The sequence below is a fragment of the Ambystoma mexicanum genome, chromosome 10, assembly GCF_040938575.1.
Source record: "Ambystoma mexicanum isolate Mex_15411 chromosome 10, UKY_AmexF1_1, whole genome shotgun sequence".
NCBI lineage: Eukaryota > Metazoa > Chordata > Amphibia > Caudata > Ambystomatidae > Ambystoma > Ambystoma mexicanum.
Genome location: NC_090932.1, coordinates 1,078,289,154 through 1,078,302,248, shown reverse-complemented (window position 1 = coordinate 1,078,302,248; position 13,095 = coordinate 1,078,289,154). Strand labels below are relative to the sequence as shown.

General features: G+C 46.4%; 1 protein-coding gene across 1 annotated transcript in view; it reads right to left on the bottom strand.

Annotated features, from left to right (window-relative positions):
* ANTXR1 (ANTXR cell adhesion molecule 1) overlaps window positions 1–13,095 on the bottom strand; it is a 655,342-nt gene that overhangs the window by 463,116 nt on the left and 179,131 nt on the right. Inside the window, exons 3-5 of the mRNA XM_069618887.1 lie at window positions 9,718–9,789; window positions 2,813–2,894; window positions 1,060–1,093 (exon numbers count right to left, since the gene is read on the bottom strand). Coding sequence (XP_069474988.1) covers window positions 1,060–1,093; window positions 2,813–2,894; window positions 9,718–9,789 — 188 coding nt within the window. The remainder of the gene's footprint in view (window positions 1–1,059; window positions 1,094–2,812; window positions 2,895–9,717; window positions 9,790–13,095) is intronic.

Below are 13,095 nucleotides of genomic sequence, written 5' to 3'. Positions count from 1 at the left end.
AACCTTGACATGTGCTCACGAAGGTCAAAGTTCAGTGATGTCACTTCCTGTGATGTCAGAATGAGAGAGAGAGAGAGAGAGAGCACGAGACGTGACTCCAACTTCTCCTTTTGGTTTTTGTGAACCATCATCACTGCTGGAGGTTAAGTAGGATCTTACATTCTAGGAGAGACGGGATGAAAGTCCAATCTGGGGAAACATGATGCTCCATAATGTCCTATGTCACCTTTATGCAGCAGCTCCGGCAGACACGGCGGAGGCACCCACCGCAGTAACAGAGACATAGGCGGGGTGCAAGTCCTAAAAGAACCTGGGGCGACTCATGAGCATACGCAGTAGGAAGTTGACTTCACAGCACAGTCTCATATTTTAAAGCGAGCTATGCCAGGTTTATGCAATTGTTCTTTCCTAATCGAGGAACGCGGAAAGCGCGCTTCTCAAAAGAGCATTTGCCTTTCAGAACAAAACCATCAACACCAGCAAAACAGATTTAGAGAGAAGGTGTTTCTAAACCATGGCCGGCAAAGCATGACAAAGCCCACCCTTTGAACCCAATAATGAACACTGCAAATGTCCCTGTGATGCAAACTCCCAGTGTCGGCCATTCTGCTCTTCTTCTGGAAGTCACGTTGCTAAGGTTCTGGCTTGGGAATCTGGAGAGCAGAATTCAAGTCCCACCTTCAGCCCTGGAGGTATCACGCAGCTAGTCAATGGAAGGGATCACACTTCATGAGCTTGATCCCTGGCCTCAGAAAACGCCCAAGGGGGACGGTGTCTGCCCTCTGAAAGAAGTGGGTGGACCCTATCGAATCCTGTGCAACCTCGAGTTCTGCCCTGGACATATGATTTTGATGGCAGGAAGACACAGGGATTCCCCGAGCAAATCCGGCCTAATAGTGCCTGGAATTTATTGGGAGTCCCTGCCTTTAATTGGCTTCCAGGTTTGCTCCTGTGAAGCTATCCAGTGTGATCACGCGAGACGAGAAATACACCTCTCCACGTGGGGCAATTTCTGGTAGAAGAAAATAAAGAAACACATTTGTATCAAAGGGCACTTACCTTGGCTATTTTCATAATAAATCTGTTCACTTGCCTGGAAATCAAATGAATAGAATGATTGCAACTTTTCAATCAAGTGTATTTCTTACTCATTGTTATCCCGCCTCCCTTACCCCTCCTCACAGCCCCAGTCCCCTTGGAACAGTCATCTCTGCAGCCATCCCCATGTCCCTTCACTCATGCTTATCTCGCAGTGCCTGGGAAGGGCACTGAGCCCAGATTTTTCCTGATTCTCCTTTTACAGCCTAGAACCCGTCCTTCTAACATCCTGAAAAGAGAGAATCTTTGCAGTGACGTCCCTGGTTTGGAGGAGATTGCAGCTGGCCCCCCTGCGTTCCCATCTCGTGCCCTCCCCAGCTTCCCCCACCATGTCCACGTCCTGCCCAGGAGCGGCGGTAACCATGGGCCATTCTCAGAACCTGTAGGGTTTGTGGCGACCAGATTCTGCAGCTGCTTCTTCATCCTGGCCGATTTACCAATGTGTGCCATGTTGCAGTGAAGTGAAAATGAGCTGGTGATGCTCCTCGTCGCATCTGGTGACTACCCATTGTAATGCATACTACTGCCTTTCAAACAAACCTCATAAGAACATCACGCGAACATGCTTTCATCGTCTTGGTGGCATTCTTTAATAGCGCATGTTGTGTCTTCTTTGTAACTGACGTGGCCGAGTCAGAGGCTGATGCATTTAAGACTTCAAGTCCATCATCAGTAGGGTGACCAGACGTCCCGGTTTTCCCGGGAAGTCACCCTCTGTCCCAGGATCCCGGGAGTTTTTTAATTTTATAAACCCTATCCCGGGATTGGATGGGTGGGTGGCTATGGTCCTGGTTTTTGCCGGTAACCGATTCTGAAATCCCGAAATCGGGCACGGCGCGACTCTTCCTGCACGTGAATGGGGGCGTGATTACTTTTCACGCCTCCATTTCCTCCCCCTTCCCCTGCCTGGCCGCTCTCCTCCAATGAAAGGAGCCTGTGGGCTGTGAGCACCCCTCCCCCTAACAGGCCATCAACATAGAAGTAGGACTACAGTTTTATCAGAGTCCTATTTGTGTTTACTTTAGTCCTACATCTATGGCTATGGATGTCTATGGCCTGTCACATTTATTTTTTAATCTGGTCCCCCTAATCATCGGGCTAGCTTTGTCTTTCCGGACACAAGTGGATTAAAACTTGTCTAGCGTGTTGGCGTACTCAGTTTAAAAGCTTTTCAATGCTGATTTTTCTTTGGCAGAAGAGACCTTTTTGCTCCGAAGACTTATCTTTAAAGCGAGTACTCCAACACGCTAGACAAGGTTTAATCCACTGGTGACACATGTGTCCGGAAAGACAGAGCTAGCCCGATGATGGACTTGAAGCCTGAAATGCATGTTCGCGTGATATTCTTATGACGTTAGTTTGAAAGACAGTGGTATGCACTACATGTCTGATGATGGACAGCAGCTTATTTTCACAGTTCTATTTCCTGAAAGGGTGCATTTTAGGTCTCTGGTAGACACCATATAACGAATCATTTACATGTGTGTTGTTCTTGTGACATCGTGGTGACCGCCCACACTAAGTACATGTTGCAGTTATGACAGTGTTTGCACTAATGCCCCTTCTTACATTAACATGAACATAAAACAAGCATAATAACCTACACAGTTACAGTGGAGTGGGTGAGAACACCTATCCCAGAGAGCTGCACCCCAGCAATAGCCCATGCACCCAGGAGGCAAGGGGGCACAGTATCATAGGGGGACATGCTTACCCTCTGGAATCCTTCATGCATGTACGTGTCACCACCAGGCAGCACTTTCTGTAGCTCCTCAAGGCCTTCCCGGATCTGCTCTCTGCAAGTGACAAATAGTTGCACGCTGCACTAAGAGATGTAATGCCAACATTATGTTTAAGAGAGTAGCTGTGCTGGGCCTGGTAAGTCGAGGCATCTACTAATGCTTGCTGAGTTTCTCCCCAGAGCAGCAATGCAAGCTCCTAGTACATCTCAGGCTCACACAGGACTTTCCTACAGGGCTTCCTTCAGAGCCGCACTGAGAGGACTTCACTTAGGCCGCACTTCCACGTTCAAAGCCTTTCCCTGACCTACAGAGACCTACCAGGGAGTGCCTAACTAACACAATCTCGTGATAACAAATCGGTCGAGCCCACTTTTGCCGACCTACCCTTTCGCGAAATACATGTCTGCTGATTTCTTAGCACTTTTATTGCAGCAAAATACATATGGTAAGTGGGGGTAAGCTTTATATGGGGTGGAGGGAGGGGTGCTAAAGTGGGAGCGGGAGGTCTCTCCTCCCCATTTTGCCCCACAAAAAGTGCAAAAATCGGTTAAAAAAAAGTTGGCGATAGTGTAGGTCGGTGAAAAAAAATGCGACAATGGTTCATACGACCAAAGCATCTTTGAAAATACTAACACATTTGGATTGAAATTGAATGGCAACAGTGCATATAGGCAGTGAAGCACTGACGTTTTTAAAGTCCTGAGCCATCTAACAGCAGTGAAGCACTGATATTTTGAATACAGAGGTTTTTTTACACTGAGACATTTAACACTGTGATGTTTTATTGTGTAATATGGTAAATGACCTTATATAAAATCATATGATTAATAACACAAATGATTCAATGTGCTATAATTGTTGAATTGAAAAAGACTTGATAATATTTGGGCGCCCTTAAAAAAGAGGAATCATATGTATGTTCGCAGTATTCAATCAGCCCCACACCTCTAGTACACCAGAAGGGATCCAAACAGATTGGAAACACAAGCAAATTATAAACCTGCTTGTCCAGTTTTGGTAACGTGGACTGAACGGCAGGCTTATCTGCACAAGGTCGTGGATCGTTGGTCAGTTGCAACACAGCGAAAATACAATTATTACCCAATGTTAAAAAGGACTGTCCAGTCAACGTTGTATACAAATATCTACTTTATTTTATTCAACAAACAGTTCTAGCACAATGCAAAATGCAACCCACCCTGTAAAGGAATGCAGAAGACAAACAGTTTCAAGAAAGAAAATGGATGCCCTCTGGATATTGACAGGAGGGTAGTCGGTAAAGTAATTAATCTCAATACTTCAAGGATACTTGGTTTCAGCACAAAGGGAGCAATGGGTCATAAAATGTCACTAGGGGCCTTCAGAGAATGACCAGGGGGACATAAACACAATGTACCTTGTGCTTGTACAAGTTCTTGGTGCTTGAAAGGGTCGAGTCAGTCTCAGGGCACTTGGCCATTCCTGCGACAGAGTTCAAGACGGGAGACAGCTGCGGGTATCAGGAAGCAGGCAGTTCAGTGAGCGAGGCTTGACGGATGTCTGCTGGCTGGCCTACACAGTGGTCTGGGGTCAGGAATCATTGTCTCAGAACTGTTGGCAGGTCTGAAGCACTGCTCGAGGCATCTCAGACGAGGTAGGTTAGTGACTGCGGTGTAACCACAGTCTGTGGTGCAGTCGGTTACAGCTTGAGGGGCTCTACTGGCTCGAAAATGTCCTTTAAGGCAGACGCTGGTTGATGTTTGTTGGTGCACGCCGCCTAGCTTCTTCACTGGGATTGTGTCGTCCTTTAAGGCAGACAGCCCAAAGCTGAGGAGAGTGTTGCAGGCAACAGCCTTTTCCTTGGTTTTGTTCAGAGACTCTCTGGCACTTCCCACCAAGGAAGCTTGCTGGGATAGCCTAGCAGGGCACGCGTTGTGCTCGATGGGTACCACTTCTGGGGCTGCTTGAGGGTCCTCTGGATTCAGTATCTTCCTCTGTTCCCTGGGGGATATTTAGGGGAGGGATCTTGCTTCCCTCTTTCCAAATCCTGGCCTTCGTTCACTTGCAGAAGCTGTAAGGCGGAAGCTGTAAGGCAGGCTCTACCTTCCGCCAGATTCCAAATTAGTTCTTCTTGTTACTCCTTGCAGAAGATCTGCCCAAAAGAGAGGCTCAGCAAAATGTGCCACTGTGATTGGTGTAGGCTAAGCCTAACTCAATGAACCAATCTTGGGTCCCCAAAAACAATCTCCTGTATGCATGAGGTCATAACCAGATTTCTTTGCAACAGAAAAGGTAAAGGGGTGAAAATATGTAATACTAAGTCCCACCCGTCTTGCTGTCTGTTGTGGATCAAAGGGTCTCTCTAGCTAATGGCGCTCTCTGTGTTTCCTAATTAAAGCGTCAGGTTTCTTTTGAAGCTGCGGCGAGAACAGACTTTCTGTCTCCTGCAAACCACATTCTCACACCGTCTGAATGTGGCCCCCCTTGAGGGGTTGCCTACTGTAAACATATAGTCCCAGACATGACAGGTCACTGCCCTTGCTACTGAGAGGCATGAGATGGCTTCAATTTCAGCTATTTCGTCCAGTACTATTCGATCGATTTTTATAAATACTGAACATGTGTTGCGGGGTGTCACCCGCCCCCCATGTTCAGTATTTTTGGTCTCGGGTGGTTGCAGAAGTGTTTTACCCTTTTTCCTCAAAATTGGAGGCGGGGACAGAAAAAAAGAAAATAACGAAAAAGGGACCCTGCGGAGTCGGATCCGACCCACGTTAGAGGGACGGATCTGGCACCGCAGGGTTGCAGGGGAAGCGGCAGCGACCAAGCAGTTAAGTAGGGGAGATGGTGGGGTGGTGGTGAAAGGTACATTTTGCCTTGTTTGGCTGAAGTGTAAATCAATTCGCAGCGAAATTGACTACGGTCAATGACGCCGCAAATAATTACACTTCGGTCAAACAACCAGAACACCATTCAAGGCAGCTAGCCAGCGCACAATTTGCACTACAACTCAAGCCTGTGGAAATGCGCCGGTCACCTTTGAGAATAAGGTGACCTGCTCATTTCCAAAAATGGGTTGTCTAAAAATAGCATATCCTCTGTTCTTTTTTTAAATGCCCCATTATTTGAGGAACTGGGTCAAAATGTATATTTAAAAAAAATTGTTACACTATGAGAGAGAGGAAGAGTGATGGGTGAGATGTGAAGTGATAGGCAAGAAAGCAGAGGGAGAGCAGTGGGTCAGAGGAGGAAGCGCTGCCCAAGAGAGCATAGGAAGCAGTGATGCGGTGGACCAAAAATCTGAGAGCGAGCAGAGGTACAGAAAGTAGAGGGAGCATTTGGTCAGTGACCCAGAAAGCAGAGAGGAAGCGGTTGGCCAGAAAGAGGCAGTGAGCTGCAGATTGGGAAAAAGGATGAGGGAAGAGTGCGATAGAATGGGAGAAAGGATGCAAGATGCAGAAGCAGCACAAAAGAATGAAGGACTGCATATTGCGGGAGGAATTGTAGAGTGTAAGGTGTGAGTTGGGAGTATGATTTGGAGTGTGGCAGGGGATGGGCAGTGCAAATTGTGACTTGACAGTGTGACATAGCACGTGAGTATTTGTATGACAGAGAGAGAGGTTAAGGAATGCAAGTTGTGATGGAGAGTTGGTGAGATGTGTGTTGGTGAGAGAGGTGTGTGGGTGTTTGGGGGATTGGAGAACATAGAAAGGGAATATTTTCAGCATTACAATTGATAATGATCAATTTAGTTAATACTATTAAATAGGCATGAACATTAAACCAGAAATGTAGCCAAATCAAACACTGTTCTGCCAAGCCAGAGACATTTGGGACTCTTCCTATTAAATGAATACAAAAGATACATAATAATGATACCCTGGCTTTCTTGTGGCCTTGCACGCTGCCTATTTCCTGCAATGTGGCAATCTTACACCCTCGAGTTAATACAAAATGTCCCACAAAAATGCTGCAATAAATAAAGGTTTGTGCTGCAAAATTTGCCATATCATGCTGGAAAATGTGCCATGTCATGCTGGAAAATGTGCCATTTCATGCCGCAAAATCCTGGAAGGTCTGACTATTGCTATTGCTCAGTTACTGCCTCAAGCCATTCTGAATTAATGTAATCATTTTTGCCTCCACCACTTCTACGCTCAGGCTGTTATAGAATGATAAATGTATAGCTATCAACTATGGTGTAATATCGCACCTAGGTGATAAAGACAGAGAATGGGATGCTTGTGATGTTTATGATGTAATTCAAACCCCTGACATGTAATACACCCCATAGTTGAAAGGTACCCATGTATAAAGTTGTATACATGCCCCTTTGTATACATACCCCTTTTCCACCCCAGCACTGCCACCATAGACCATCATTGCAGATGGCTAGGAGGGAAGGCACGAGGGGGCGCTGCAGATTTATGTGGCTGGGGTGCTGGCCTATCTCTGCCTCCCTCTGAACTTATAAGATATGAGGGAGGCAGAGGAAATGACATACCCCCCTCCTGTCACATCACAGCTCTTGATTATGAACTCCATAATCATGCGCTATTATGTCCCAGTAAGAGGATATAACCCTTTCAAATGGAAACAGTTGCTAATGGCTTCTAATGGGAACCAGACATCAACAGTAGCGCAGAGTCTCCTTTTTCTGCAGGTTATACCCATTGCTCGGTCCACAGCCTTGTCAAGCGTATCCCCAATATGCGCTAAGTGAGTGTAGCCTAACATATGTCTTCTGTTTGGAAACCTATAACTCCTGGCTTGCCTCCTGCACTGCACTTATTGTTTAGGTGCCATAAGAGCATGAGTTTGCAGTTGGGTCTATTGAACAGAAGTGGCGATGCTCAGAAAACTCTTCCAGCTGTCGAAATGTTACTACACTTTTAGTTTTGACTGTTAGTTGGCATGAAACTATTGCATTAGAGTTCAGAAAGGCAGAAATGGCATCTGAGGAGGGACACAAAGCTTGTAGGTGTTGTTTGGTTATTTGGCCATCCGTTCACTGTCCATGGCAATGCTAATCCCTACTGCCATTCCCACCAAGTTCCTGCCTCTCCCCGCCCAAAACACTGCCTCAGTGGAACTCTTTGAGCTCCCTTTAATCAAGCCTTGACATCAAACTTTGCACTCAAAGTGCCTGCCAGTGTTTTCTTAAAGCAGTCTTCATTCTGAGAGTTAATGACTTAATTGGGGAAACAAACATACACTACTGATATAATACAAATGTCTTACTGAGACCTGCCTTCAGCCACTCAATTTAGAAACACTATGTGTGTCCTTCACTGAAGTCCTGTTTAAAACAAGCATTGGCAAAGCCAAATATTTTGGCTTGTGTATAAGCATTAGACATTTCCCAGGCACAGCTGTTAGATGTCCAGGTTCTCGCACCATCTTCTCACCTGCTACCACCAGTGGCCAGTTAATACCACTACAGCAATGCCTGGCAAGTGCCTTTCCCACGCCTAAACAAAAGACTAAACTCTTGCCACTGCCAATGCTTCTTGGCTGAAGAAAGCCCAGCATACCTCAAGCGGGTGATATTAACATGAAGGGTTTAAAATAAGGCTCATGTAAATACATTCAATGACAGGCAGTAAACGCAAGCAATGGGGATGGTCAGCAGATATAGCACCTGTCCTTTTGCACGTGAATAACACCTTTCATGTGGGTCTCACCCTCTCTCCCCATTTTTCGAAGAGCCCCCCCCCTACCATTCCTTACCCCCACACCCTTCTCTCAATCCCACTTTTACTGCCCAACACAAACTCCCTGCTGGCTGTGCAGGGGAAAAAGACATGGAAGAGTGCTGCCACTGGTGCCATGGAGCAAGTGATTTCCCTTCCTAAGAGCGGTCTCAGTTGCGCAGGGGCCCGAGGACGTATGTGCCGTGTAAACTCATCTTCTTGCAACCACTGTGTGCAAACCTCAGCCAGATGTAGTACCCCTCTGCATGATGTCCTCATGGGGCCCATCCTTGGCATGCTTCTCCCATTACACCCTGGCATTCCCTGCGTGGCCCTTTCAAGGATCCAGCTTCCTCAGGGGAACCTCCTTCTTTCAGCCAAGATCCCCTTATGCATTGCTCTCTATAAACCCCGGCACCTGCCTCAATGCAAGGCTCCTCCCTCCGTTTCCCTGCTCTCCGCCCTCTAGGCCAGGGTGTAGAGGGAGCCAGCCAGGAGGCAAGGGCTTGAGTGGGGGCAGCTCACTGATGGTTGCCCATGGGCCTATGGGAGCTGTGTCTGGGAACGCGTTGACACCCCTGAATCATTGAGAGTGTACCTGGACATACGTTGGTAGTACCTCACTGCATGAGGTTGCATCTGACATATGATGCTAGTACCTGGGCATTTGAAGTTGTACCTGGGAATGGAGGATGTCCCCGTATTGAGTTGGATGCCTGAGCATACGGTGGCGGCACCTATGCAAATAGTCTAGATTTTGCCATATAAGAGGAGTCATTTTATTTATTTATTTATTTTATTTATTAGCATTTATAAAGTGCACAAACCGCCCAGATGCATCGTGGTGCTGTTACATGGAATTGACTTAGTTACAGTTGCACGTAGGTGTACATACTTGGGTACATGATGTGTTGATGGCCTATCTAGGTATATGCGGTTCTACATCTCTATATGATGACAGCACAGGCTGTGCAAGTCTGTTCTTGGCTACGCAAGGCTGACCTGGCCCTATGAGGCTCTGCCTGGCCACATAATGCATGTAGACGGTCACATGAGTCTGAACTTGCCATACCATAGATTCATTTCTACTGATTTGTCACTTCCTCTGGTGCATCAATCCTATGACACACGTTCCGTCTGGGCTGGGAAGTTTGTACAACGTCCCTGACTTCAGCACATTAGATGTTCTTTCATATGGCACTCACCTGTCCTCCGTTAGCCTCATGAGCGTGGACCCTCTGGTTGAAAACACAATGAATGACATCCTGAGCTGTGGGCTGAAAGGGAATTTAAAAAAACAAGGTTTTAAAGAAGGAAATTCAGATGTTGAGCTCTTCCGTACACTTCTCTTGCTACGTCTTTTGGATAAAGTCTCCTGTATCTTCCAGCCGTCATACTGATGGTCACAACTGGAGGCAGGATGGTCTATACCGAAAGTGAGACATGTCCGAAGAGGCCTGTGCCCGGGTCCATTCACCTCCCTCTATGCCAATCCGCCCCCTTACCTGCCCATCTGCCCCATGGCATAAATGTTAAGGTATTCCATCTCTCGGTCACGCATTTTAGGGTACGCGTTAAGGCCCACACGCACTGACGACTCTCAACAACATTCATGATTATAGACTGAGCCTGAAGAGGCTGATGAATGCTAACATGTTTTCCTTACCTGGTACAGATCCCCCGTTGAGTCTTATTTCCTGCCCCCCTACTCTTCCAATCCCTGGCATTGCAGTATCACTTCTACTGCTCACATCCAGTATTGCCCCATCTCCCGTATTGCCCCATCTCCCTTAGTGCCCCATCTCTAGGAGCGTGTCTGCCCTACTGCTGCCTTCCTTGGGGGCAATGGAAGCAAAAAGAAGTGCTGAGATATTATTAAAGCAGATACAAAGTTGCTTTATTTAAAGACAGGCACACATGCTTGAAGGTGTATGTGTGACGATTGTTTGTTTTATATTGACAGGCCAAGCAGATTTTAAAAGACAGATGCCAGCCGGGGACCCACAATAGGAAGCAAACATGTCTAATACTCCAGAAGAATGTTCGATATTTAACATAACAGAACAGAAACATGTTGAGATTGTGACCTGTGGATTAGTACATAGGGAGAAATACTAATAGAGAGTATATAATAACAATTTGACCATTGTGTTCGCAAACATTGTTTCTTTGCTACGCACACTTTGTTTTGAAAAAACGACAACTCGGTGTCTGTGTAATTCCTATTTCAATCAATATTAATGGTTGTACCTTACCAGTGTTTGAACAGAAATGTGTGACTAATGTACTTGTTTGTTTTTAGTTGTGTATTGATATATAATAAAATTGTTTTGATACTATGTTTAGCGCTCGTTAGGCTATCTTGTAATAGCTAGACCTGTCACTATCCACTCTATCTCATGGCTTAACTACTGACTGCAACATCATAGACAGGGAAATGTACCAATACCTAAACAAATACAGGATAATTTTTAAATATCCCCCTCTTAGCAAATCAACTCACTCCCAATGACCTCAGACGCTGCAGTCTGTGGGTCACCAGGCCTCCCGCTCATCTTTTCCTCATCCTGTGGTCTGGTCAAGGCTTTTCTCCTAGACCTCACAGTCACTGTTTCCAAACAGTCCCCTAACTCTTTAGCCTTCTCTAGTGCCTGCGACCTTGCAGTCTTTATTCTCAGGGACTCATGAGTTCCCCGCCCCGCCTGCTTGATTTAAGATATAGCTGAGAAATTCTACCCACAGCTGGCCAGCTTTTCTGTCAGAGTTGCCTCCTAACCTAGTGATTCCCCAGTCCAGACAACCTTGCAGTATCAACTAAAACTAACTGTCAGTGGGAAAACACAGCACCCAGCGGCCATCACACCTTCCCCGAAATTCCACGGGGGAGAATGCTTCCCCTTATTCCAGGACCCCCTTATTACCCTCCCTCTCCCATGCCCATTATCTTCTTGCACCCCTTCATCACTCCCCATCGTTTTAACAATGGCTTTCTACTCCCAACTGAAAGTCACAACCACAAAACAACTTGTGTATCCAAGACAACCAATGTTTTGAAACCAGAACAATTGGAAAAATGCGCTGAGGAGATCAACATGTTTTAAAGACATGTGGCACCAATAATGTCCCCCAGGGGAGTGCAGCAAGATTGCTTTCTGAAGCAGGTCTTATATTCTATGCGCCCGAGGGTATGGAATAACAAGATTTCTCATTGGCCACTTGCCAGCCTGGGTTAAAGGCCTGGGATTATGGCTTCTCCAGGGACCCAGTGACTCTTTTACTGTCCAAGAACTTGTATCATGGACCGGGTAACACATGTTAAGCATTATGCTTGCTTAGAATGCGTTGATAATGTGTGTAATGCATACAGTATGTGAATTTCACCCTGCGTAGGGCCATGCCTTGCAGCGTTTAGAAGTACAGTGGCTGGTGAGTGAGATTGCGGGCACTTTGATAAAGCAGTCTGGGGATTTCTCTTCAGGTGGGTGGTAGTTTGCCTTCTCACTCTTTCTTGAATCCCCGCATCCTCCATGCAATATTCAGGTTTTGGTCCCATTTTTTGGGCGGCCATCTTCCTTTGCCCAGAAAGCTGTGCAGTAAACATGTCTTCACTTTGAGGGGTGCTTTAAAATGTCAACAAAAGGCTTGGATTGTTTAGACACCTGAAGCAAAACGATCGAGGGAGGGTGCGCTAGTCTGTAGTAAGCCCCCCTCCAGTGCCCGAGATATAGAGAATCAGGAAAAAAGAATAAGAGGTTTAAAATGGAGGGCGGCGGGAGCAATGTGGGCTAACTGTGCTAGGGCTCCCCAGCCCCTGAAATATCTTCTCTCAGCATGTTTTAAACATTCTTACGAAAGAGTTATCCCTCAATACTGTTTTTTTCCAAAAAGCACATATTGATTTATTTTTCCAATAAAATTGGCCACATTATATATGAAATACCGTTATTCAGTAGACGTGCAGCGGGGTCTAAGCTTTGGGAGTGGGGGATAACTCATCAAATAGTGAGCTGCGGGGCTCGTCAAGGTACTTGGGGGTGCACCTTCCACATTCTCCATAAGTAGACAAGTTGGGCTGTATTCCCGGCTGTAATACCGCCGACTGTAGTAGCCCTAGCACCGACCGGTCTGGTGGTATTACCACCGGATCATGGGTTGGGCCTTAACGGTAAATCCCCATTCCTGATTGGGTCCATTGGATCCAATGGGGAATTTTCAGTGCTAATACTGCGGGCTAACACAGCCGGCTGTAATACAGCCGAAAATAGGTATTTTCACCTCCAGAAAAAAGCTGGAGGTAAAACAGCCAATTTAGCGCCCAACTCGTGATAGGGCCAGCCCTTAAATGCGGCGGTAATACTGTTACCACCGCATTTAAGGGCTACAGCCCAACTCGTGATGAGGCCCATAGTGGTTAGCATTGCTGTTGTAAGGATACTACTAGGCCATTGATATGGTTGTCCACATGATCAGATACAAAGGTAATGTTCACGGGCGGTTTGAGTCAAAGCTGTTGCAAGCCAGTGCTCAAGTTGTAAAATCCAAAAGGGGGAGGGGGCCTCATTAACATGCCAAATGGAGAGTGA